This window comes from Podarcis melisellensis (genome assembly GCF_964234715.1).
Source record: "Podarcis melisellensis genome assembly, chromosome: 9".
NCBI lineage: Eukaryota > Metazoa > Chordata > Lepidosauria > Squamata > Lacertidae > Podarcis > Podarcis melisellensis.
In genome coordinates, this window is record NC_138541.1 from 38118353 (window position 1) to 38146246 (window position 27894).

Sequence of the window (27894 nt, forward strand, 5' to 3'; positions counted from 1 at the left end):
CTCCAATATGCCAAGGGTTTCACCATGACAAAATCTAAATCCACTACTAATTTTAGTTTGCAGTGCCCAAATGGGGCCAGCAACAAAATGTTCCACAAAGTGTGATGTGCTCTTATTCTTCTTGACTGGCTGGCTGGAAACCTTTAGGATATTTCCACTTCGGGATAATTCTGTCCCCTCTTCCATATAGTTTTCCATTTTGCACAGTTTAATTCCACTTTTGCATTCACTTCACTTGAAGCAGGGATCCTGGTTTTAAATTAAATCAGCTCAGTTTGTTAATAAACAGTAGATAATGTATTTGTGCATCTAAATCTGAACCTTCGCATTTTATCAGAAAGATATTAGCTTGGCAACAGATCCTGATTGTGTGACAGAAAGGTGGAAGGAGACACTTGCTATTTGATAATTCTCTAAGGAAGGATAATAGGCTTCTGTAATGAAACAGTACCTAAAGCTAGTAGAAACATGCTTTCAAAGGTTAATAGAAAACTTCTTTTTAGAGTGAAAGGCTATATACTTTAGCCCCAGATTCTATGGTTTGAATTACACTCAAAACCTCATAACCCATTGAGTCAATCGCCCATCTCTTACTACCTTTCTGAGAAGTACCCCATCCCACCCTCCCACTATATATAAGGGTCTAGTGACTTCTGCTTCAGTGTATCTGAAGAAGTGTGCATGCACACAAAAGCTTATACCCAGAACAAGCTTAATTGGTCTCTAAGGTGCTACTGGACAATTTTTCGATTTCCCCCCTCATAACTTCTGCTCCACTGCATTTTTTTGTTATGTGTATTTTAGTGATTTGGTTAGATTAGCTAATTCCATTTCAGATAAAGACTGCTGAAGTCTACAGAGAACTAGATTTAAACTGGAAGAGCCAAGTGAAAACTCTTTACAAAACCCCAATGTAGCTTATACATAGTTTCAGTCAATTTATGGAAGCTTTTCTCTCCTTTGATTCTCTGTGGTATAATGAAAGCCAAAGAGGAGAAAACCAGTCAAGGACAAAATTTTACTCTTGCAGGCTGCTGCTTTAAAACAAAAACCAAAAACACCAACCCATAAAACCCCACCAGTTGTGAATTGTGGGGGGAAAGGGTATCGTATCCTTGGGATATTACTGTTTTATTTAGTTTTCAACATTATGCTAGGTGTTTTTTCAGCTTGGAATGTAAGTGATCCCATAGCCTCCATTTTGTAAATGTCAACACCTTTCCCTCTAGAATTTGGAAATTAGATGGCTAGTCAACCAGCAATTCATTCGTTAACACGTTTACTGATTTCCAGAGGCAGATCAGTGAATGTAACATTTATATTTTTGCAGTAGGCTAAAAAACACTCTGTCTTCCATTCATGGAAGTGAAAGGCATTATCAGAGAACCAGGACACAAAATGCACATAACACAAACAAGTGCCTCATTTAAAATTATATCATAAATCCAACGTATAACATTTGCATAAACAAAGATTATATATAGAAGCTTAAATACATTTCTGGAGTTGTAAAGTACATGAACCAAATACTGCATAGATATTAATATTGCCTAAACAAACACAAGTGAAGATAATACATCTCTACACAATTCAGAATATGTTAACCATATAATCTGGTTGTGTTCAATGTATCCTGATGCTGACAGACACATTTTGGCATGTAACAATCTTCTTTGGTGGCATAAGTTCAAAAGAAGCAATGCCCAAATATATTAATGCTGCAGTAGCTGCCTTTAGGCAGAATGAAATGATCTGCATCTTCAAGGCTATAACAGAGTCCAGTTAAATGCAACCCTAAGCCTAGTTCTCCTAAATAGCACTCAAATGCCGACATGAATGGATGTGTTTTTAAGTTGCTTTCTAAAACTCTTTATTAGTCTGGGTGATTGCTGTATCTCCAGAGAGAGATAAAGTTCCATAACTGAAACGCTGCCAGCAAGAAGATTCCTATCCCACATTCCCTCAAAAAGCCCAACAGCAAGATCACAAGAAGGCATCTTCCATCCCTCCCTTGCAGAACACAGGTCCCAGATTGGGAAAAGGCAGTCCTTCAAGTATTTCAAGTTGAAATTTTGACCACTTGAATGATAACCCAACTATATGGCAGAGCAACTGAAGCCAAGCAGTAATGATTGTAACAGGAAAGGATGGTATGGAATGAATCACATCCTACCATGTTGGTTCATGACGCATTTTTCTCTCAGCTGCTGCAAGAAAACTGACTGCTCCACATCCAATCTAGGTTAATACACATTTGTTAAGAACTGGAGGAAGGGAGCTAAATGCAATGCTTTTCATCAACTAGCTTGTTTGGCAGTCTAGTTTATATTCTGGCATGCTAGCTGGAAGGTAAATTAGTAAATAAGTTTTGCTTTGATACAGCTTTGTTCTTAATTTGCACTACCTCTGCAGACTTTAAAAAGGGTTACTGAATTAACAGTTGTCTATTACAGTTTTCTGTTTTTTAAATAAAATACAAATGACTGCTGTTCTAGGCCTAAGGTTGGTTCCCAGTGCTACATCAATGTATTATCCTTCATTCCCAAAACAGTACACCTCATTCCATGTTATTCTCCACTATGCACAAGATCATATGGTGAAGCTGCAAAATTAGCTTACAGACTGCTTCTGACTGTTAGTACTGTGAACAGAATTTATAGGCATGTGTCTTAATTGATGGGAAAACATTAGGGTTTTTTTCTTTTTTAAAAAACACAACTATGTTATGTTTTACATAATTTCAAGTCGTACATAATTACATACGACTACAAGCAGGTTAGGATAGAACACCATCCCCAAGAGGGTCATTCAAAGAAGTGACCCTTGTAATGTCAGGTCTATTTTGACCTCAAAATTGCACCTGCAGATCACGTGTTAGCTCCACAACTGGAAAAAAAAAGCTGAAAGAGAACAAATAATTACATTTTTAAAAGAAAATGATAGAAAACTAGATCGCTAATAAAAATATCAACACCTAGTAGAAAAATAATTGAGAGAAGTGGGAACGAAGTGAATAATGAAGAACAATAGCTAGGGAGAATGGGACAGGGTGCATGGGAAGCTGTTTTGCTAGCCTGCACTATTCCTTTTGGACTTGTCTGTCAATTTTAACCAGCTGCATGCCATTCCATTGAAACCTCCAACTTTATCTTCTCTCATTAAAGCGGCTTCTTTGTTATTCTTTTAAGCTGCATCCTGTTCTTTAGCTTGTATATTATAATATCCTTGCCAATTTGTCAGACCTCCATGGTGTGAAGGTTGCTTTGATGGATGATAATCTGCCTTTGGGCTGCCTCTCATTCTGCTTGGAACTTTTTTTTACTACAGTTCTATAGCTAACATTCCCTGTACCACCTGCCTCTCTGGTAATTCTGTTCACTCCATTAGATTGAACATGTGGTACAATCAATAAATCTTTCTATTGACCTCATAATTTGCTCTTATTTCCATTACATTCTTCTGGTTATCTAGATGGCTCTACAGTTATCGGTTGGCATTTTAAATCTCTGGCTTTTTATCACCAGTGCATTCATAAAATGAAAGTGATAATGTACGATAGCTTTCTCCTCCAAATGTTTTTTGTCTGCAACTTGCACTGTTTTGCCATTGGCTGATGGAAGTTCTGGCCCAAAGGCTCTGAAAGGAACTGGATTGGGAATGCCTAGTGTCTTTATATACGTGTGAAAGAATGACTCTCCATATTTCTGTGAATATATAATGCAAAGTATATTGTAGCATTATACAGCAGCTGTCTGTTTTTTTAAACATATATGTCATGCATACTGCATATGCATGATAAAATAACTGAATTCATGGGCATAGCCAGGACTTTTGTTAGGGGGAGCAGAACAGACATAATTGGTCGGTCAGTTAAGTATTTCTATTATTTTATTTGATCGGGGGGAGGGGCAGCTGCCCCCTGCGCCCCCCCCCCATGGCTACGCCCATGCCTGCATTTGGCAAGTGGTTTGTGTGAGCCTGGGCTTCTAAATACAGTTGAGTTTAGAGACTAATCCTTAGAAGTAACTAAATAGGTTCGATTTGCTGTATATTCTTTAGAGCAGACATCCCCAAACTTGGCCCTCCAGATGTTTTGGGACTACAACTCCCATCATCCCTAGCTAACAGGACCAGTGGTCAGAGATGATGGGAATTGTAGTCCCAAAACATCTGGAGGGCCAAGTTTGGGGGTGCCTGCTTTAGAGAGTATAAGTTTGGGAGATGTTCACGAGTTGAGCAAATATGCCAAAATGCACAGCTTATCTTTAGCTTATAATAATCAAATGTCATTGTCTCTAGACACTTGTATGTGTACTAATAAACAATACACCTTGTGATGTTTGCTAATACTGTGGTGGATATATACTGGGGTTAGGCATGTCCACCTGATCTAGTCTGGGGCCCAATTTGGTGCTTTGAGTCAGGTTCAGTCTGACCCAGGATGAACTGGACCTAACCCTTTCCAGACCCTGAACCAAACTGGGGACCTTTTGCAGCCCTAGTTGTTTAATTGTGGTTTGAAAGCCTAATTACACATCGTCTGTGGTCAGGAGGAAAAGAAACAGGCAGAGATTCTTTCCTGTGTCTCTTTCTCCCCTTTCTTGCCACCGACCCCAAGTTTGATTAGGGTTTAACATCCTAATTAAACATGCAGTCACATGACCACCCCCCACCTGAATCACTTTGTGTAGGCTCGATTCGGACTGGTCCAGGGCTGCTTTAAACCACTCTGGGCAAATCCCAGATAAACCCAAATCATTCAAGTTTGATATCCAGGATTTGCCTGAGGCTGATGCACAGCCTTAATAGTTATCAGCTTTGGAAGGAAATATAGAATGACCTCTCTTTAGAGTTTCTTTCAGTATTATGAAGTTTTATAAATTTGTTAAATGAAGACACATCTGTTGGGTGTGCTTTATATTTTTTGTTTCCTGAATGCTGTTTTCAGTTGTGAAAGTAATCCGAATGTTTTCAGTGACTAACCACACTGTTAGGCTCTCCAATTTCCAAATCACTGTTTTTATTCGTAAGTAAGGTTGTAAGTTGTCCTCAAATAGATGCACATGAATAATCTTTTTTGGATTTGTACTGGAATATTAAATTGTAATCTCTGCTGTGTTTTGTATGCCGTAGTGGCCTGATTAATAATAACTAGTACAGAAAGATATTCAGTCTTTCGACACTGGCAGACTCTTAGTTGCTTCTGGTCATATTGCCTGGGTTCTCTGATGATCAGGCAACAAACCCAAGAAGAATGATTTCAGTTCAATTTCTTACTCATTCCAGAATTCCATTGGCAGCAAGGGGTTGTATCCTTTCTTTTCCCTTGCTGTCTATCATGAATATTGTTGTTGGCTCATTTTCAAATGATACAGCATGCGCATTGACTGTAAGCAGTTGTTAAGTTTTCTGCGTGAAGTTAGAATAGATCCACTTTCTTCTGATTGTAACCAATAGTATCCACCCTAGATTTGACCGAGAAGACTTGAACAACTATAGGCTGGTTGCAAATGTCTTTGTGTTGTGCAAGGTTCTTGAGCAGTTGGATGGTGACCAAATACAGGTGTGCTTAGAGACTGATTTTCTATATCCATTGCATTTGGGGTTCAGGGCCAGTTTTGGCATGGAGACCACAACACTCAGGAGATGGATGAGGAGTATCTTTGCTGACTGTCCAAGATCTCTTGGCAGCTTCTGAATCAGTCAACCATGGTATTTTTCTGGGGGGACTGAGTTGAGAACAGACGGGCTTGTTTTCCAGTAGTTTCACTTCAGAAGGTAGCAATTAGGGGATGCTGTTCAGCCCCTTGGAGTCTCTATTGTGGTTCTTCAGAGTTTGAATTAGCTCCCATGCTGTTTAACATCTACTTGAAACTGCTGCATGAGGTCATCCAGAATTTTAGATTGGGTTTTAGGATAATTTGCACTGGAACATTTTTAATTCGCATTGGAGAATTTTATTGTGTCTTAGTAAGTGATCTAAATTAGCATGTTTAATTTAATTGTATTTAGTAAGCAAAGCAACAAACTTTGAAACTGTCAGGCTTGCCTAATATTTATTTGCAGTTGGCACCCATTCATTGTTACCAGTGTTCGAAACTCCCATTGTCTTTCTAGGCGCATTTTGTAACAGGGCATTTCATTAGCGTTAGCAATTTCCAAGTTCCAGGCGCAGTACTGCGCCTAAGATTTCAGATTAAAACTGCCACTGCTATGTAAAATAACTTAGCAAGTATTAGAAATCACCCCAGAATTGGCCCTACTAAACATCTTCCAAGACAATAATGCCCATTTACACCACATAGAACTCATAACCCACCTACTTTCAGCAGCCAGAAACATCATAACCAGACACCGACAGAGACCTGTCAGGAGTAAGCATGGACCAATGGTACAAAATAGTTTTTGATTTTTGGGGAGGCTTTGATTTTTAGCAGCCACATCATGGTGCATTTTAACTGCACCATTAATATAATGTCTACTTAGGCCATGTATAGGATTATGCTGTGCAAGTGGGAGGACTTCAGTTGCTCTCAACTAACCTCTTATGAATTATCTTCCTGATTACAGTCAGTGTAAAGTCTAGACACAACAATATAAAACATGAAATGTGAATAGATGGCATCTATGTTAAGGTAGAGGGGCTTGCCGATCAGAAGGTTGGTGGTTTGAATCCTCGCGACGGGATGAGCTCCTGTTGCTCAGTCCCTGCTCCTGCCAGCCTAGCAGTTCGAAAGCACATCAAGTGCAAGTAGATAAATAGGTACCGCTCTGGCGGGAAGGTAAATGGCGTTTCTGTGTGCTACTCTGGTTCTCCAGAAGCGGCTTTGTCATGCTGGCCACATGACCCGGAAGCTGTCTGTGGACAAATACCGGCTCCCTCGGCCAGTAAAGCGAGATGAGTGCTGCAACTCCAGAGTCGTCCACGACTGGACCTAACAATGAGGGGTCCCTTTACCTTTATGTTAAGATAATGTCCATGCAAATCGTAATTTGTGTTAGAGACATGGCAAAGAAGGTGCCCACTCAAGAAATATAGATAGCTATATAGGGAACACCCTTGTGCTAGGTTAGACTGTTTAACCCAGCATTGTCTATTCTGAGTAGCACTGGTTCTCCAGGGTCTCAGTCTTTCACATTACTCTGTACCTGATCACTTTAACTAGAGAGGTCAAGATTTAAACCTAGGACCATCTGTATGCAAAGCATGCACTGTACCAGTGAATTGGCCTCTTCCTGATGATTATGTGAACCTTAAATGTATTAAACATGAATTCCTGTTCATAGAAATGTTTAATTAAAATATTTCCATTGTGCCTCTCAGTCAAACAATATAAATACAATAAAATAATCTATTTTTTAAAACACACACACATCTAGCTTTATTTCACAGTTTCTTTCCAGCCTCGTATCACAGCTGGAGTTGTAATTGCAGTCTGTCCAGTGAGGACAGGACTAACTCAAATTTGCATTTTGACATTTTAATTGGTTTAATCTTGCATCTTTTATTCCAAACTAAATTGAGTTGGCCAGTGAGTCATTTATGTATTAGAAATACTGGGATAAGTGTTTTTCTTGCAGTTCCCTTCTTGGGAATACTCTAATTGTAAGCAAGAGTTTTATTTTAGGTGCAACCTGTATTGTTAGATAGCTCAAATATATTTGTGTTTGCTTTTTTCCTTACTTAGTAGCATACCTTCAGCAACAGATAAACTGCTTGGTGCCTTTTGTTTTTATACGTACAAATTGATCTGCCAAACCCTTTTGGTAAATCCCCAATTTATCATGCATTAATATTTCAGAACCATTTAACATCCTGCTGTCTCTAGATTCTGACAGTATAATGGGTTGTTTGTGGGCAGAAAGCATCAGCTATGGAGAATTTATTTCTAAAATGTAGTTCATTAAGCTATAGTTGCTTTAAGCTAACACTGTGTGTTTCTTTGTATCTTGGTTTCAGCCCCTAGATAATCTAGTGGTTTAGTGTTTAAGGACAAGAATTAAAACACTTACATACATTTGCCTTCCCACTGCCCCATGCAGGTCCTTTTATAAAAGTGCCTGTGACGCTTTGACAGTAAACAATCTGCAGTCTGAGCAAGCAGTGCTATTCAGCAGGGAGGAATTGAAGTGGCCTTTTCACCTTCTACTATATGCTGCAGGCTGCGGAGATAATTTTTTTAAGTCTAGGCCTGGGCTTGTTGGTGGCAGATATGAAATGGGAAATGAGTTGCTGACCTATTTCTACAGCAAGCTTTCCTTGCATTTTGCACTTTAAGGCCCCAAACTATTAACACAATGGATTCAGACAGTTTAGCTGAACAATACATTAATTTTAATAGGGATGTACTAACGCGAGAGGATGAGGGAGTTCTTCTTTAAATTAGAACAGGCACAGAATGGTGATTAGAAATACAATGTGTAAATTGGCAATTAAGCAGGCACTTCCCTAAAAAAAAAATGTAAATGTATCAGAGAAGAACATTAAACCATGTTCAAAGCTCCTACAGTAAGTTGAATCCCATCTTAGTCATTCTTGAAGTAGGGCAATTGAAATCAAAGGAAAGTAATGACTGAGTTAAGTCACATTGGTTTTACTAGGTTTTCCCGTTGTCTTCAACCTATTCTGCCCGGAGTATAGCCATATTGCTTGGAGGATTGTTGATACCTGTATTATTGAATGCAATAGAGGAGATTGTGATTAAGGCTAGGGTGCTGTCCCTACTTAGATACTGCCATTATATTTCAATAATACATGCAAAGTGAGCACTGAATCTACACATATATTAAAAAACACTGTGAAAATACTGTTTTGAAAAACATTTTGAAAAATACATTGAATTTGCCATAGCTCACTGTCTTCATCTAGTGTCACATTTACAGCATACTTAAACAGTTTCTATTTGCAGCTGTATAGCATAGTCCTTAGTATTTCTAGTTGAGCTGCTTGTCATTATTTCTCAACTAAACACACACACACACTCCGCTGCCAATTATTATTGGGTGTGCTGTACACTCAGGCTTCCTTTCCTTTGTCCATTAAACTGAGCATTTCCTCTTTTAAAACGTTAAAACCATATCCTGTTTCCTTGACATTAATATTGTCCAAGGCCATAGGTGGCATTTAGATCTTGCACAAAAGAGAATTTAACTGTCTTTCCCTAGCTTGATGTTTTACTACAGCTTGCATCTGAAGTTGAGGGCTGCTTTCTTTTCATCAAGGCTTTATTCCTTTTGAAAGAAGAATGTCATCCACTATTTGCCTTGAAACAGTTCAAGCTTGTTTTCATTTACTTGGAAGCGAGCCAAATTCAGGAGACCATTCTTAACTGCACCTTGGAAGCAATGTAACTATCCTGGAATGGTTCCACTCAGAAGCCCTAGATGTAAGCTTTTAGATTTGCAAGAATAGCACAGTTGACCAAGATTGCTTTAGCTTATAAACAAAATGAGCTGTGTTGCTTTTCTTTAAAAAGTGAAATGAATACAATAGAAATCAGCTTCAGTACTGATGGAAAACTGCTTCCAAACAGCTTCCAAAACTGATGGAAACATAAAATTAAATGGAAAGCTAATGAAGGTGATCAAAAGCATGGCTGAGAAGCCCTTTTATCCATGGGGATGCGTCTAGTAGCATTTTTACTTGCTGCTTGTTCAGAAACTTTTCAAATAATATATTCCACATGTGCAAATGTAAACATAATGAGATTGCTGCTCATTGGAGGAGTCCACTTATACGTAATAGATAGTCAGCAGAAAATCTTTGCATTAGAAACCATAATCCTTTTGGATATTTACTTTATCGTATTCATAATCTGAAAAATATAACATTCATAAAATGCAGTTTTTGGTAGCCATATTCACAGACTATTCAACTTGGAGACTGCATTCAAAAAAGCAGAGCTTCATAGCTGCAATACACCTCTCTTCAAATTCCAAATAAAAGTACTCATTTTCCTACATTTGCAAATCCCCCTCCTTTGTTTTTCATTGTGATGTTCACCCCTTCTTAGTATTTTCTTTACATTTATTATTATGCTACTGTAAAAGGATCAGCTGCATGCCGAGCACTGCACAAAAGGGCTTTCCCAATCTGTGTTAGATCATGGAATAAGTAGACAAAGAGAAATGGACAAAAAGGGGGCAAAATTGCTTTAGAGCTTAGGGTGTTCGGTTTTCTTTTGTGGTCTTGTAGTGTGGGCATGCACCTTTCCCATCTATTGTACAATGAACACAACAAATGATGGCTTGAATGATATTCGGGAGTTGGATGGGTATGATTTCTCTTAGAGTATGGTTAATTTTAAACCTTTACAAAGAGAGGAACAATTATTATTTTTTCTGTACAGAGGATAGATATTCCTGTTGATCAGTCAGGCTGGGAAAGAGTTAAGTATTTGTCTTGTCAAAACTGCTTAACTATGTTGAGGTGAATTACTTTTTCTCCAGACTTATGTAGACATTTATCCTTTATCATGAGGTTATGCTAAAGCTAACCGGATACTGGGAGGAGAGAACGTTGTGTCATTGAGCTTGATAATAGAATCAAACAAATGCTCAGTGCTACATGTTTCAGCCTACAGATGGTCTTACTGTAAGTTCAGCCAGCTTTTATCTCTGGTTTAGCTGCTATGACAACTGCACTGCTTTCAAATGCCTTGTACAAATGATCTTTGAGAGTGCTGAAAGTCATTGATATTCTGAGTGTTTTTCTACTGCAGGCAGCAACAAACCTTCCCTGTACTCCAGCTCATATTTACTGTTATCATAGAGGGTAATGAATGCACGTTTTGTCATCAGACAAGTGGACTGAAAGTGATAAAACTAGGATTGCAGCTTTAATAATAAACTAAGCACAGTTACAAGAGCGTATGCCCCACTGAAAACAGTGTGGCTTACTTCTGAGTAAACATGCACAGAATCACACTCTAATTCTTCATACGCTCCGCCCCCCCAATCACCAATAGCTTTTTCTTTCTTTTCTTTTCTGTTTACTTCATCCCCCCCTTCTGTTTTGAAATTCTGGTATTATTTCATGAGGTGGGGGGGGGAGATAAGGGAAATTAATATTGAACTCATGTGGTCTTCAGGCGTGTTCATAATTTGTCTGTTTTGTTTTTGTTTTCATTTTATTTTAAACATAGCTGTGTAAAGAAGGCCTGCCATTTATTCTGAATCGACATAATTGTCACATTAAAAAGTTATTTTTAAAATACATGACCAGGTTGCAGTTACATCAGTGTTTCCAGAGCCAGTCAGAATAATAGCCACAAAAAATAGTCTCTCCCATTATCCAGGCATATCATCCCCCATGGTGGGTAATCTCATAACTATGGTGGCGAGATTGAGAGCAGGCAAAAGGAATCAGTTTCAGCATTTCAGAAAACAGTTCACCATGACCTGAGGCACATCAAAGGCTTACCAATTTCAGTCTTTTAGTGCCTTGGTTCCCACTCATGGTTGCAGTACTCAGACTCCCAGCTCAAAACAAAAAAAAATTCCTTCCAGTAGCACCTTAAAGACCAACTAAGTTATGTTTACACACATTGTGTATGCCATCAAATGCCAACAGTGTCCTTCAGCTCTCTATATTGGACAAACAGGCCAGACCTTACGCCAAAGAATAAACGGACATAAATCGGACATCAGGAATCACAAAACAGAGAAACCAGTAGGAGAACGCTTCAGTCTCCCAGGACATTCTATACAAGATCTCAAAGTAGCTGTTTTACTACAAAGGAATTTCAGAAATAGACTGGAAAGAGAAGCTGCTGAATTGCAACTTATCACCAAACTTAAAACCATGGAGAGACCTGGTCTGAACAAAGACCTTGGATTCTTATCTCATTATACATGACAAAGCCATTTTTCACCTTCTCACCCCTTGCTTTTTCCTGTAAGACCTATTGCAGTCGTTAAGAGTCGTCAACAGGCTCATCACAGCTATCTGCCAATCACCCATTCCCACCACCCTTCTGAGTAATACCCCTCCCCACCTTCTCACTATATAGAAGGGTCTGGAAACTTCTGTTTCAGTGTATCTGAAGAAGTGTGCATGCACACGAAAGCTCATACCAAGAACTAACTTAGTTGGTCTTTAAGGTGCTACTGGAAGGAATTTTTTTTGTTTTGACTATGGCAGACCAACACGGCTACCTATCTGTAACTCCCAGCTCAGTTATTGTTAAAGGCTTTATTCCGAAATTCACTGCAATGCCCAAATGTAGATCAGACCACAGTTTACACAGTTCACAAGTTCACAGCAGAGCTCTGAAATACATGGTTAGGAGTAAGCTAAAATGTCTTGACACAACACGCTCCCTGAGCTCCCCTTTGAAAGACTGTTCAATCAATCAACCAACCAACCAACCAGGCAATCAATCAATCAATCTTTTTTGTGGTCAAAGACCAGACAGCAAAGTCAACAACAACAACATATGCAACATCTGTATGAAGAAGTGGACATAATTTTAAAATTCCCTATAAACTTAAATTACATTAAAAATAGCACTCCTTCAGCTAAACTCTGTATTCCAGAAATTAAAAGTGCACAGTTGTCCCAAAATATGGGACTAGGCAAGCCAGCAGGCCCACCTACGCGCTGTTTGGGTCTGCTTACACCAGCATAGCCATTGCAGCATTCTTAGTGATGGACATGTAGTTGACATGGCTTGTCTCACTGTCTGCTCTAGTCTTGGATTCTTCCTTTTCGGGACAGAAGATACTTCACTAACAAGGTGGGTTGCCAGAGTCAAGTCAGGTAGTTCCACTGTGCCAGTCAAGGCACCCAATAACACTGATGTGGGAATCTCTGCCAACAACAAACTGGGCACGTTCCCACCATCTAGACCAGCGTTTCCTAGATCTCTTGGCCCTCTCCAGGATCCAGTTCTGCACATTTGTCCCATTCTACTCCCACTATGACCAGCTCTGCCGAGATATCTCAATGCAGTTCATGACAGCTGAGCTCATTTGTACTCTCTGGCATTACTAGGAAATTTATAAAATAGCCGCAATTTTGTTCCCCTTTCAACAGAAGTGAATGAAATTTGTAGGCACAGTAGTTCATTCAGAGTAGATACAGTCAAAATTAAATTGTCTGCCAAGTTACAGACAAATCTTCAGGGAATTTGTTTTTTTAAAAATGAAATGGCTATAATGTTTTGATTTTGAGATGGGATACTGAGGGTGTAATTCCTGCCACCCCTGACTAATTACTTCCTCAGGAAATGCAGTGTTTAACAGAAAAATGGTTGCCTACCCTTGCTATGTGCAAAGCAGAAAGGTAACACAAAATGTAAACTTCTCTCCTTAGTCTTGCTGGTCCACTCAGTAATGTTCTTCTTTGCTTTTTATTTTTTTATTTTTTAAAAAAGGTTACCTGTTTGCAAGACTTTTTTGGTGATGATGATGTTTTCATTGCCTGTGGACCTGAGAAATACCGTTATGCTCAAGATGATTTTGTACTAGATCACAGTGGTAAGTACTGTCTGTACATTTGTTTTGAACCATAAGCTTCCAGTGCTTATGAAAGCACTGAGTGACATTGTGACTGCATGTTGCCCCCACCCACCCCCATGTATATTGCACTGATAAATGGGGTAAATGTAAACGGGGTGTATCATGCATTAGGGGAGGAGTAGTACCTCTGGTAGAAGACATGCCGTGCTCCTTCTGGAGTAGTTTCTCCACCTGTGGCTCCCACCCTGTACTCAGTTCTCACCTGTGGCTCCTAGAAGCTGCATGTGACAGTGGCCACACCCTGAGAAACGGCGTTGACTGGCTGGCTAAACCAGGTGAAGGTAGCCAATGGGTCTCAAACCCTTGGTGAGTTAGGGACTTGCACTGCATGCGAAGACAGGCTATGGTGGATTGAGTGAACAAGACCAATAGTGGGTCTAAGGGTCAAGAAGGTGGTTTCTGCAGATGATGTAGAGGGAAGTGAGGGGAAGATGAGGCTCATCAATTTGGGAAGGTAGCCAATCTAGGCGAACACTGATCCTAAACCTTCAGTGCCTTGTGGAATATCTTTGGGAGAAGAAAAAGCTAAGGAATAAATGCTACACAAATCCAGAGTAGAATCAAGTCCCTAAGACAGTTTGATTCTGCCTTGTATGCCTTCTTCTGACAACAAATGCAGATAGGCTGGTTGCAAATGGACCACATCAGCAAGGCTGAGAGTAGGTTCTTGTTGTCTGGGCAGCCCAGGACCTCCATACTGGAAGCATAGATGAAAACCAGAGGTGGGTTTAGAGGAGCATAACTGCTTTTGTTGCACTGGGCACGGAGCCTTGGGGGTACAACAGGGGTCGCAGCAACTATGATTTAGAATGGAGCACAAGAAGCGGGAGTGGGCACCTATTTTTCGTGGGAAATTTGAGACCCCAAGTTCCGCCGCTGTGAAAACCTAAACTCTGTAAAGGGGACCTGTGAGGGAAGAACATACATTCCTGCAAATGTGAGGGTCTTGTGTGGTCCATTTTAAAGAAACCGTGCCATCTAGAAAAATATACCACTAGCATTATTCCCCGTGCACATCAATGATGGGAAGATGATGGGATGATGCAATAAGACACAAAGGGTTCTTGGAGAGGCAATATGGAGCATTAAGGCATTCTAATCCCCGGGATCCATATGAACCTGAATCATAGAGTTCTGCTGAAGGACCTAAGAAAACAGATTTGCTAGAGACTGCTGTTTATTAAAATAGCTAACTGCACAGTCGTCTAAGGGACAGTTCAACTTTCAGTTTAAAACTTCTAGTGTACATTGTGTTGCCTATTTATCAGCAAACAGATTGCAGTCTCAGTGGGCACAATAATGACGCTTCCAGTTGGATCGGAAAGACACTGGTGTGAACAGGTGGAAGAGGACTTGCTCCAGTCAGTTTTGATGAAATATGCAATATGTTAACATTCTTTTATATTCTTTTATTTGTAAAATAAATGATCTACTTTTCCAACAGAGATGAGACATATATAAAATTCATATGTACACTCTCTTCTATTGTAACAGGATAAAAAACCAAATCTAGTTTTAAAGCAACCTGAAAAAAATTAATTTTCCAACATTTGACCAGATGTCAACAAGTTTATAAGCTTACAAATTTATAAACTCCTTTTGGTTCATTTGAGAAAAACTGTTTATGAAATGAGTATGTTTGGGTGATAAATCTAGTCGGTAGGTGGTTTTGTTGGAAGTGATTGCAACTCTAAAAATATTTCTTCTGCTATCCATCTGTTTGTTTACAGAATGTCGGGTTATGAAATCCTCTTATTCCCGTTCATGCGGGATATCAAGGTATTCTGGATCTAAAAGCCCTGGATCTAAAAGCCCTGGACCTTCACGTCGAAGTAAATCACCAGCTTCAGGTACAGCTGCCTGGGTGGATGGGGGAAATGTGTATTTAGAACCTTGTTTGTTTAATTAATATATTTTCTGCTCATCAATCCCCAGCAGCTCACACACACAGTATGTCTACCAATAAAATAAATAATTTTAAAACAGCAGAACAATAAAATTAGAGCCAATAGTTATTTAAGTATCATTTGTTAAACAGCATCTAGAAACCCTTGGCAAATAAAAAGGTTGACACTTGACTGAAAAATAACAAAGTCCATAGCAGAAAAGCACCACCAGGGAAAGAATGGCAAAGTACCACCACTAAAAAGGCCCTGTCTGAGATCACCACCTACATCACTACTGGCAGCAGATAAAACCTGCAGAGGGGCCTCTTGAGGAAGACCTTGGCGCCCATGGAAGTTTGCGTAGTAACAAGTGTTTGTTTGACATGTGCTCTTCCTTAATGGCTGTGCCCCACTATGACCCCCTATTTCTCACCTTAAGGTACCCCTGCCCGTACAGGCCAGTCGTGTCCGACTCTAGGGTTGTGCACCCATCTCACTTAAGAGGCCGAGGGCCAGTGCTGTCCGGAGACATTTCCGGGTCACGTGGCCAGCATGACGAAGCTGCTCTGGCGAGCCAGCACCAGCGCAGCACACAGAAACGCCGTTTACCTTCCCGCTATAAAGCGGTACCTATTTATCTACTTGCACTTAGGGGTGCTTTTGAACTGCTAGGTGGGCAGGAGCTGGGACCGAAAGACGGGAGCTCACCCCGCCGCGGGGATTCGAACCGCCGACCATGCGATCGGCAAGCCCCAGGCGCTGAGGTTTAACCCGCAGTGCCACCCGCGTCCCTCACCTTAATCTCACCCAAAAAGGTGAGGCAAAATTACACATTCCCCAAGCCTGAGGGAGATGCAAGGGTTGCAGAGGATGAATATGAATAAATTCAGTTGTACACATTTAAGTGTTTTCCCTTCATCCACTCTATTCTTCTTTTTGAGGCCCATGACTTTCTTACTCCTTTTTTCTCTTTGGTATCCTTAGCCAACACAAAATGCATCTTCCTTCTTCCTATCTCTCTGTGTCCCCCCTCTTTTTTTACAGTGCTTGTTCAGGTTATATTAGGGGGGGGGGGTTGCCCCAGTTATGTTTTTGATTATGTCTTTCAGTCCTGCTCCAGGGTCAGTATTTTAAAATATCAATGTTTTAGGGAAAGTGGTTCACTGACAACCGGAGAACAACAGATTGTTGATGTGCTGAATCAAAAAGCTACTCAGTACAGTGGCCCAACAGTACCATCCAGAAGTTTGGACTTAAGTGTACATAAGGAAGAAGACAGAATAAGTCTATTGGCTGTTGTTGTCATTAAAGACCTGAACATAGAGCAAAAGACTTGCTGGTTTTCTTACTGCAGAGTCATATGAGATTCTCTCCCAGGCAAAATATTAAAAGTCATCCCCCCACCCACCCAAGGATATTACCTTGCCCTCTAGGCTTTTTCAGCTTTTGGATGGCATATTTCATTTGTGTGGCGTAACCGTTCATAATGAGAAATTAGACTTTGGAACGTAATAGGCATCTGGAAATGAGAGACACATAATTAACCACCTGAGGTGAAAGTTGACAGGTTAGCTGAGGGCAGTTACCAGGTGACTTTATCACAAACAGGTTATTGAAGTAGCATCCGCACACCATAGGCTCAGGCCCAAGGTTTGGGGAGATGCGAAAGCTTTGAGCATTCATGATGCATTTATAAAGTTAGTATTTGATCCGTAGGTGCAACAGACCTAATTGCTTCAGGTGGTTTTATCCCATCTCCAATATGGCACCCCTACCTTTCCCACAACTTGACAGTTTCCAAATAACTCATTTTATCTGGATCTACAGTTCTATTAGTTCTTAAATTGGACTATGCATAGTAGTAAATATAGGTTCACTGTAAGCCTTTCTGGAAAACCACTTCTTGCTTTTCCCCTTTTTATGTTATCTTTCTTCCTTTCATGTCTCTGAATAACCTATATCCTGTCTTTTTCCTTTGTGTCAATTGAATGAATACAGTAAAGAGGGGTGGCCATTACTCCAGTGCTTACTCTTCAGCAAAATCCCCAGGTGAGCCATGGCAGTTATGGCTGTGTACCAACACTTGTCTCCTACCTTTTCATTTTTAACCCTTCCATCTGCTTCTGTGTGCCTATTATCTTGCACTGTGTGTTTTTATGATTTGTAAAACTAAGACATGGTGAGTTTATCCTGTCTCTAGGTAGACCTTGGAAAGGAAGAACTTAGACATCAGACACCTGTGGTTAGTATACAGTGGAGCTAAATTTATTAAGATATAATCCGGCCAGTACACAAGTAGTACAGGGTGGGGGGGGCAGTATATTTAAATGAAATGAGCAATATTAGCTGACAGCAATGGATCCTAAAACTTAAATTCAAGTTTAAGTGTGGTATGGCATGCAAATAAAGCTCAAAGTTGAAACAGAGTACTGTCTCTTTTAAAATACTATGCCCACTTATTTAGAGAAGCATGTGAGTATTAAGACACTAATTAACTTCAGCTAAGGACTTGTGGACTGATCCATGTACACCAGTTGCTTGGTCCATGGTGGCATCAAAGTTTGATATTACCTGACTTAACAATGGGAATTTATCTAGCTTGCAATAGAAAAATGAAATTGAAATAGCCTTGCTTCTGCTCAGAGTGAAAAAGCAAATCATTTTGTCTCCGTGTGTTTTTTTTATTGTGTGTGGAGTTTGCTTGCTTGCCTTTATCCCATGTGCTCTTCTGGAAGGTAGGTTGCATATTGTGCTAGTCCACCATTTCCTCCCACTTGAACATAGCTACTGGGAGGTTATGAGGAAGTTTTTCATTTGCTTTCTGTGGGGTGGAGTGTCTCTGTGTGGACCCTAACTAAGGAGTCCCAGAACCAAGCAGCGTCTGTATCATGTCCCTAATTTCTGGGTGATAAGGACAGTGACAGGATTTCAAGGTCCCTCTTGCAGCCCCAAGGGGGAGGAAATTCTCTTTCTATGTTGTAATGTTTTGTTTGTGGGCCAGGTGGGAAGCTGTGCTGCTTGGGACTCTGAGGCTGGCTCAGGTAATGTACACTAATACCTTTAAAACACATTCAAAGCCCGTTCTTTCCCTCAAATAACTTTGGGCACGGTTGTTATGGGTTGCTGTGAACAGTAACTTTGTGAGGGAGCAAACGACAGTGCCCAGAATTTTTGTGGAAAATAATGGGCTTTGAACATGCTCAAAAGGCATAGTGTGACCACAATCATAGTTTCAGGCTAAAGGGACAATGCTACCTTGGAAGGATTAGTGTTAGGGTGTGTAATAATACAAAAGTGGGATAAAGTGCATGCATGAACATATGAAGGTCAGAAACATGTGTTTTCTATAGGTAACTATTTTTAAAACAGAGATTCTGGGGATGAAGTGAAAACAGCAATAGAATAAGATTGTCCTATTCCCATAAATGTTAACTTCTTCTAGAACAGGCATGTCCAACTCCCAAGAGAATGCAATCTACTCCCAGTACAAAAAAGCTGGCAGTGATCTACCCATTGTTCTTGCCAATGTTAAGCTTTTTTGGGGGGGGGGGAGCCAAAGTTGTGGAGCTTTTTTGCTAGAAAAATATGTGCTTACAATTTGGTGCAGCGACGAAGCAAACAGCTAACACTAGGGACGGGTGGCAGGGTCACTACTAGCCCGTGGTCGACCACTAATGTGAGGTGATTGACCTGTCCCTGTTGATTGTGATCGACTTGTTGGACATGCCTTTCTAGAACATCTTGGAAGCTGGTTCTTACATCTTGGTGGAAAGATGCTAACTTCTACTTATTTATTTACTGTACCTATACATAATTCCACAGAATAACGGTTCCGTGTGCAGTCGCATCAGCAGGTTGGCTCCTAAATATTAAAGAATTAAAAGTAAATTCCTTTTTAAAAGCAGCTAGTTTGGAAGACTTGGTTTTCAGAGAGGTTCATCACTGCAGGCATTCACACAGCAAAAACAATGGTGCCTGTTAAATGAATGTTCTGTTACCCATTATAGATATTCTTTACACAGCTGAAAAAGTGTAGGTGGTAACTAGCATTTCCATGGAAACCGAATGTCTAGCTGGCAGGCTAATTTTTTTTCTTAAAGGAGCAGCAGTCCTTAACTGAGCTGCAGTTGAAATCAATCTTGCTCTTTGGAACATATCCTCTTACTACTTCTTCCTTGGGAGACATGGAATATATTGTTCATCAGAGAGCCTTGCAAATAAGCTAATAGATAGATGGTGCATATTAAGAGTCTTAAGTTGTGTGAAATGGTGGAACCCACTTCAGACTGAACTGAAGGGGAAGCAACATATTTTCACATATATAGAAACCCCTCAAAATTAAAATATGAAATGTATTTGTGTATTTAAAAGCATAGTAATGGGAAGCTGGTTCTTGTCAAAGGCATATTTCAACATGGAAGGAGATGCAAATAATTTTTTCAAGTATTTCATTTTTAAGAGAAATGATCACATAGAAAATAAACATGGGTTTGTTTGGTTTTTTTGCTTTTATAATTGTTTCTTGGTACCGTAATTTGGATACAGTGTACTCTGTAATATATTAAACTGCTCTGTGGCCATGATTATTTTTCAAGTACCCATTGGCTGATGTGCCCTGATAACCTCGAAATGTTCACCATCACCTACATTTTTAATTTGTGGAAGAATGTACCCAGCACCATAGAATGTTGATATAATTTAATTCCATTGTTGAGTCAAGTGAAAAGTCATTTGGGCTGTGGTTGAAACATCACAATAGGCTGTACGGACAGGGCAAGCTATGTAGACAAGATCAAGAGTCTGAATGCTATAAAGCTTTGATAGAAGAGGTTCTGAGATGTAGAAAAGCTAAAGGATAGTGTGGCTAGATGAAGGGGAAAGAGTAGGCAATGTGCCAGAAAAAAATGTGTCTTTGAGTAGGTAGAGAGAGGGGGGGGGAAACCAATGATAGAACACAGCTGTGGAAAGAAATCTTAGATCTTAAGAAGGAAGGCTCAGCTGTGTGCTTGTTGGTCTTAGCAAGCCCTTGGTCACTGCATCGTGCTGCTTTTAAGCTAATGCCTACCTTTATGTATATTTTATTGCTAGCTGCTCTGTTTAACAAAGATTAACAGGATATTATCTAAAAGGAACATATCATATCTTAACAGGAATTTCAGCTTTTGTTTTATTGGCGATAACAACTTCTTTTCCTTCTTTTGCCCTTGTTATTCCCAATAGTAAACGGAGCTCCAAGTAGCCAGCTTTCAACTCCCAAATCAACAAAATCTTCTAGTTCTTCACCAACAAGCCCAGGCAGCTTTCGGGGACTCAAGGTATGTTTTAGAAATTTTACCCTGTTTCAGCTTAAATACTAATTCTGCTTTGGAATATTGCCTTTGTGGTTGCAAGAAAACACCAGCTTCATGCTATATTAAGCAATGATAAAAAAAATATTATTCCATTGCAGTGTACAATGCATGAAAGCAGTTGCAGAATAGTTAAAATGTAAGCTGAACCCAATATTGCAATGAGTAAAATAATGTATTATTCTGGTTCAATCTCTATCCACTGGCTTAGAGAGCTGCCCTAAATGGGGCAAAGAGCAACAGGGAGCAGCAAAGGATCCACCAGCCAGGGTGGAAAGTGTGGGGGGGGGGACTCCTCCACCAGCTCCAGGCTACCGTTGCTAAGAAGTCTGTCCCTCAAGGATCCATGGGATGTAGCATCTGGCAAATCCCAAGCCTCTGGCACCCTGAAACTCCCCATTTCAGGGCTTGCTGCTGCCTACTATCACTAGCAGAATTGACAATGGAAGCCTACTGCCCATGGAGGTGAAGCTGAGCCATCTGCCATGGTAGAGAAATCTGTCCCATAACAGAGCTCCTTTCCATTACCAATCCATCAGGGGCCAGGGGTTAGGGCTACACTCATAGTTGTGTTTAGTAAAATTTGTCAGTAAGCTCCATCTCATCCTTCATTGTCGATTTTGTTTATTTATACACAACGTTTTTGTCAAGTGTGTTCTTGACAGCTTGCAGCATTTAAAAATAAGAACAGTGTAGCACCATAATCGACTAAACCTTAATAAAAAAAGGCCATGCAGCAAACCAAACACAGTAAAAACAAAAACCATAGAAAGAGGAATGCCGTTTTGCATGCTAAAGTTGTTTATATTTAGTGCATGTCTTAAAAGACGGTTATTAAGAGAATTAGGGTAGTTAAAATCCTTTATTTTATCTCTCCAGTATGCAGCTGTTTGGGTGTACACTTCAGCTGTGCTTTGTTCACTTGGGTTCTGAGTAATCTTAACTGAGATATCTGAATTAGAACATGGCTTGTGACAATGCTTGTGTCTGCATCTGGAATGCATTTCCAACACCCATGCTTCTGGGAAAATGTCCAACAGGAATATATGCCGTTCAAATAATTTAACCCCTAAAATACAAGAATTACAAGTATATATACCACTGAACAGTTGGATACTCTTGATAAAATTCTGCTTGAATTTTGTTCTGTTCACGTGCTGTCCATGAGGAGGAGTAAAATTAAACTTTTGTTTGTTTTTAAGTGACTTAGTTATTTTATCCTTTCCTTAAGAGATCCCTATAACAACTGAGCTGTGCTTAGGATTAAATAATGTGTAGGCTGGTCTCCTTGAAATACTTGGTTTCTGTGCACTGCCTGGATCATTCTGCCGTGTCTCTTCATTTAGTGATGCTGAAGCTCAAGCATGGCAGAAGATGCATGTCTCCATCTTTAATTTCTGTCTTTCCCTCTGTTGTAACTTAGTACGCATCTTGGCAAAATTGGTAAGGAACAATCAGTTGAAAACCTTGCCTTGTCATCTCTATTTGGATTTATATCCTAATACTTCATTTGAGTTGCAATAAAGCTGTGGGGGTTTTTTTAAAATTGTGTGAGCTGTAGATTATTAAACTTGTTGATTTTGTGTGTACTTCCTTTTGCCTGTTACATGGCTTGGATTGCTAGAAGACCCTCAATTCAGGTTATGCTACTTAAAAGGACTGGCTATCTACATCACATTCATGTAGTTTATTTATTCATTTAAGTAATAGATTTGTTGTTTCATAATACTACTGCTTACCAGAAAAACACCGCATCTCCGCAACAAATGTCCCTACTCCCCACCCCACTGCCTTAACTGGAAAGCCTACTTACAAGGATAGGAAATCAAGGGCTATAATTTGTGCAGCTTCGTTTTTGCTACTCAGCACAAATACTGAATTGCTGATTCATTGAAAAACTTGGCAGCCGCACCAATATAATTGCATCCAGAAGAATACAGGACAATGTTCTTTTGACTGGTCTGAAAGTGAAAGAAAAGACAATTAGAAATTGTATTACTCTTGTTAGTTTTAAATAGATCTTGATTTACGTATGTCAGCAGCAACAACAAAAAAATGCATCCAACAATTCTCGAATATGTTAATTCTCTAGTGCTAACCTCCTTTGAAAAATTTCATTAAGCCCAATAGACTCTTTGAGATGAAAGAGAATTTATATCATATTAAAGTGCTTGGCCTTCCTTACAGTTGGCCAAAGAGGCTAATTGAGAGCTGCTTTGGGTACCCTTGCTGTCAGCTCCAGTAACCATGGAGTTGTGAAAGGAAGAAGCAGCACAAATATGTTAGGCTGTTCTGAGAATGCAGACTGTGGAGTTCTTGACCAAGCTAGGGGCAGGAGCAAAAGAGCAATTGACTTAAGCCAGTTGATTGGCTGAGCCCTGCTCTTCCCCACCAGCTTCTTGAGAGGAGAAACTGTGTACAACCCTGTTCCTGCTGGCCAGCATTCTGGACCATCTCCTTGCAACTCTATCTTGAGTTGACTTGTAGCTGGGGCTGTCCTCCATCTATGCAGGTATCTCTAGGTGCTTGTCATTAATTCAACCTGCAAGTCATGACCAACACCAATCAGCCAAACTGCAGCATAAAACAGACTGCATGGAGTTGGCAAAAAAGAGGGGGCCACAAGGCCAATCAGAGAACACTGCCAAAATAATTCTACTCAGCCCTTCAAATCATAAGGATGTAGGGTGCCATGCTGAAAAGGACTGCTCATGAGGAGGGGGCAGCAGTGCCTTTTTAGTGGCGCCGCTTCCTTGCTGCATTGTGTTCCAAGTGCCGTGATGCTGCCATATTCCCACCACCACGTGATCTTTATTTTAGAATCACATGGGACTGCAAATATACTCCCTGCTTGATATGGCGGAGCATCTTTCATATAGTGCCAAACCATAGCTTAGCGCTAAATGCAAATGTTGTCAATTAGGCTGAATAATGTAGTCGATTCTAGTGACTTGGAAAGGAGATAACAACATAATACATTATCTAAAGATTACCATTGTTATTCTGTGTCCTGTGACAATTGACTGAAATTGAAAAGTCTAAAATAGTTTAGGTTTTAATCCTAACCCCACATACCTGGTCATAAACCTCATTGAATTCAGTAGAATTTAGTGCTATGTAGACATGGTTTAGACTGTGCTGTTAGTTGTTTGTTATCTGAAAGATTATTTTCATCCACCCTAGTTTTAAATTTCATAGCCATGATACTAATTTTTATGAAGTGTTCTTTGCTTTTAAGGAAACGAAATCTGTGCTTTTAAACAAACCAACTGAACTGAGCAGAAAATAACTAATAAGTCAATGCAATAAATAGTAATCTATTTTGTCTGTCTTGTTCTGGTTCTATTACAAAAATATCTTCTGAAAGAACTATGCTGTATTATTTTGGTGCAGGAGCCATCCATGGCATCATCATCAACAAAAAATGTACAGATGTTGTTGCAGCCATCTTGCATATTTGTCTGGCAGACAGTGTTATTTTTGTCTTTCTTAAACTTAACTCGCTGTCAGTGAGCTAGTTTGTGTTGCCTTTTGCTGTCTTGGTAATGTAGCTTCTGTTGACTGCTTTGGGCACATATTGGTGTCCTGGGAAATCTTACAATAAAACCTGATCTGCCAGTTGAATTATTGTCATTATTGCTGGCGAAATGATTTAAAATATTTTGCTGCATAACCAGGCACTGAAAATGCTGACCTTGCATTCCCTTGTGCTGTCCAATATCATTTTGACAGATCTTGAGCTCAGGCTAGAGAAGTATTTTAAGCACCCTGTGACAAGTGATGAAAGTTTGTGTGATAATCTTTTAAATGAGAGTACAGTGAAGACTGAAAAGGGCAAAAGCATTATCTGAAAGTGAAACAAGAAAACCAGGAGGGAGACAAAGAAATTGGAGAGAATTTAAAGAGGGGAAACTTGCTTTCGGAAGTGCTAGCTAAAAGAATTTCAGAACGCATACTCTTCAAAGAGTAATCTTGAGACTTCCAAATTCTGCAAAAGCAGCCCATGTAAATATCATTTACCTGTCTGGCCTTCCTTGTGGTGCCAGATAGGTAGAAATGTTTGTGTAAGCTGCTTCAGCTATGCTACCTAATTTGAAACTTTCAGATTGTTCCTGAAAAATTGACCTGTGTTGCAAAACACATGGAGCTGTAATAAAGCCTTAGTTGGCACTTTGGGGAACTATTACTTGAGAGTGAAAATTATGCTTGAAATTTATGTATTTATTAATTAAATTTGTATTCCTCCGTTCACCCATATATCACAGGGTGGTTCAAAACACAAAAATACAAAATGAAAATACAAAATGCATAATAAAACAAAAGCAGAAGCAAAACAAATCAATAACCCCCTTCCCACAGTCACATGTTAAAGGCCAAAAGCCTTATTGAAGAGAAACCTTTTCACCTGGTGCCTAGAGATATGTAATGAGTGTACCAGGCAAGCCTCCTTGGGGAGAGGATGCCACAAATGGGGAGCCACTGCAGAAAAGGCCCATTCACTTGTTGCCATCTTCTGGAACTCTCCTGGGGGAGACACCTGAAGAAGAGTCTGGCTCAGTTTATATGGGGACAGGCGGTCCTTGTGGTATCACGGTTGAGGGTTGTTTAAGGCTTTACAGGTTCAAAATCAGCACTTTGAATTGAATTAGCAGCCTGTGCAGTTAAGCCTGAATCGGTGTAATATGCTCATGTCGTCTGAGTTTGGGCTCGTGGTTTGTTTCCCCAAAACAAAGCAAGCTTTGTTCTAGATTCACAGTATTTTGTCTGCCTATGGTTGCAAACTGGGTCAGTGACTGAGATCCATGAATATGTTCCCTGAACTGTCTAAAGATGGTTTGTTCTTGTTTTCAGCTCTTTTTTTGTATTCTCTGGATAGGCAGGTGACATTCTGGTTAGAAATGAAAAGGAAGACAATCTCTTGGGAAGCATTCACTTACCTCATGTGCATCCCTTTACACTCTGTTGTTGCTAAATGGATCATAAGAAGTAATCAATTAGAAGTGAGAAGGAATCAACTACTTTCAGGTGCTTTTAGAGAGAACACATATCTAGTTACAGGGTATTAGAGACTTGGCACAAAGCAAATACTGCTGGTGTTGTATAGTGCAGGGAAAGTGGAGTTTGCGTAGTCTGCTTTGAATGCAACATGTCATTAAAAAAACCCAACCAGCTACTTTACAGAGGTTGTATGTTTTGGCCATTGGAAATATTTGTAAAGTTGTGTTTGGCTTTTAACAGATGATTGTGTAATATTAATTTATAGCACAGAAGGCTGTTGGATGTTTTTGTTCCTAATGTAATTATTCAGAAGCATATTGAACTGCTGAAGTATAAACTCTCACATTTTTTCACAGATTCCACCACATTGTGGGTCAACTTGCAATGTGAATGGTGTGCCTGAACTATCTCCCTGCCTGAGCCCTGAAAGTAAGAATGTGTATTTTCAAGTTATTTTATGTTAAATGTATGTATTGGAGATAATATTTTTTAGTCTAGAAAAATAAATCACTGTTTATTATTTTCTATTTTGGTAATATGCTTGTTCACGCTATTGTATTGGTATTACTTTGGACTTACCTATTAGGCCAAAGATGATCCATAGAGGTGAGGCTATTCATTCATTCATTCAACTCATTAGAGCTTTTTCCTCTAAGGTGTCTTGACATTGACCACCCCTTCACATGCCAGTGGCAATGAAAAGAAACATAGCAGACTTTGAGATAGGATTGGGTTTGTATTTAATATATGTCACCAGGTACTGAATGGTTTACTGATAGCGCTGGGCCAAAATTTGCCTTCTCTTGCTCAGAGGTTTTCTACCCCTCTGAAAGGGGCCTCCATTTTTCTGCAGCATTCTCAGGCCACTTAAGGATTTATGTAGAATGTTGGTGGTTACAGAATTTTGAGCTTACCTTATGATTGTGAGGCATCCAAGGCATGCCTTTTCTTTCCAGTAAACATTGCTCTAGCACTCTGCAACCTCCCCCTGTCTACACTTCCTGATCTTAAAAAACCCAAAATATTGAAATAGTTACTTCACAATGTCTTCCCCTAGTCTTCAGCTGAAACATGGGCACCTAGGAAGTCTGCAGAAGCCAGACAACTGATGAGTTGACATACCCTCCAAGTGTCCCTATTTTCCAGGGGTGTCCTTGATTTAGAAAAGCTGTCTTAGTTTCTGATTTGATCCCAGAATGTCCTGCTTTCCCTATTTTCATTGGAGAAATGTTGGCCAATATGGAGTTATTCGACTTCCAAGCTGTCTGAAATCCTGTATAGGGAAGCTTTCTTAATGTTTAATGTTTTATTATGTTTGTATATATGTTGGAAGCCCCAGAATGGCTGGGGCAACCCAATAGGATGTGTAGGGTATAAATATCATTATCATTATGGAATGGGATGTCCCTATTTTTATCAGATAAATGTTGGATGGCATGGCATGATTTGTAGAATAAATACAAGAAAGGACACCCACAAGACTTCTTGGCTACCACAAAAGAAAGATAAGCATGACCAAATACCCTGAACCTCATCCATGAGAATTTCACTTAATATGTTTTATTTCCATGTGAATTTTTTTTCTTTGAATTGAAACCATTTTCTCATTAATTGTGAGAGAGATATTTTAAACACCACTAATTATTAACTATACAGGGGAGAACTGTTCCAAATTGCTCTGACAGAAGAGTTGCATCACACAGGGCAATTTATCAGTTAAAGATTAAATGGAGATGTGCTGGCCATTTTGAAAGGGAAAATTTAAGTTATCTTAACCTCCTCACCAAACATCTCTTGGTATTCTGAGTTTTCGTTTTAATGTTTATATTGTACTTGATTAGCAATGGACACACAAAATGTTAGCCTTCATTTACATAAAAACCAATTTAGAATATTTCACTTTCGGTAAGCACACCTTGAGATAAAGGTACCGTACATATTTGTAAAATTTAGGCAGCATTATGTGTTAATGCTAAATTGTATCCTAGCCTGAGAATGTGGAGAATGATAGATACACATCCTATCTCTGCTGAGTAATTTCCATGTGACAGAAATAGTCATGAACGAATTCTCACCTTGATTAGGGTGATGCAAGTGACTGGAAGTAATAATGCAATATTTCATGTATATTATAAAATTAT

At 39.6% G+C, this 27894-nt stretch overlaps 1 protein-coding gene across 5 annotated transcripts in view; it reads left to right on the top strand.

Annotated features, from left to right (window-relative positions):
* DCLK2 (doublecortin like kinase 2) overlaps positions 1-27894 on the top strand; it is a 76669-nt gene that overhangs the window by 20697 nt on the left and 28078 nt on the right. For 4 of the 5 annotated variants that reach the window (XR_014171832.1, XR_014171833.1, XM_081926036.1 and 1 more), the window contains exons 3-7: positions 13377-13479; positions 15252-15371; positions 17406-17456; positions 20628-20722; positions 26110-26182. Coding sequence is in view for 3 of the 5 variants with exons in the window: in XM_081926036.1 (XP_081782162.1) it covers positions 13377-13479; positions 15252-15371; positions 17406-17456; positions 20628-20722; positions 26110-26182 (442 nt within the window). In the remaining 2 variants the exon portion in view is untranslated. The remainder of the gene's footprint in view (positions 1-13376; positions 13480-15251; positions 15372-17405; positions 17457-20627; positions 20723-26109; positions 26183-27894) is intronic. The other variant, XM_081926035.1, reaches the window with a different exon arrangement.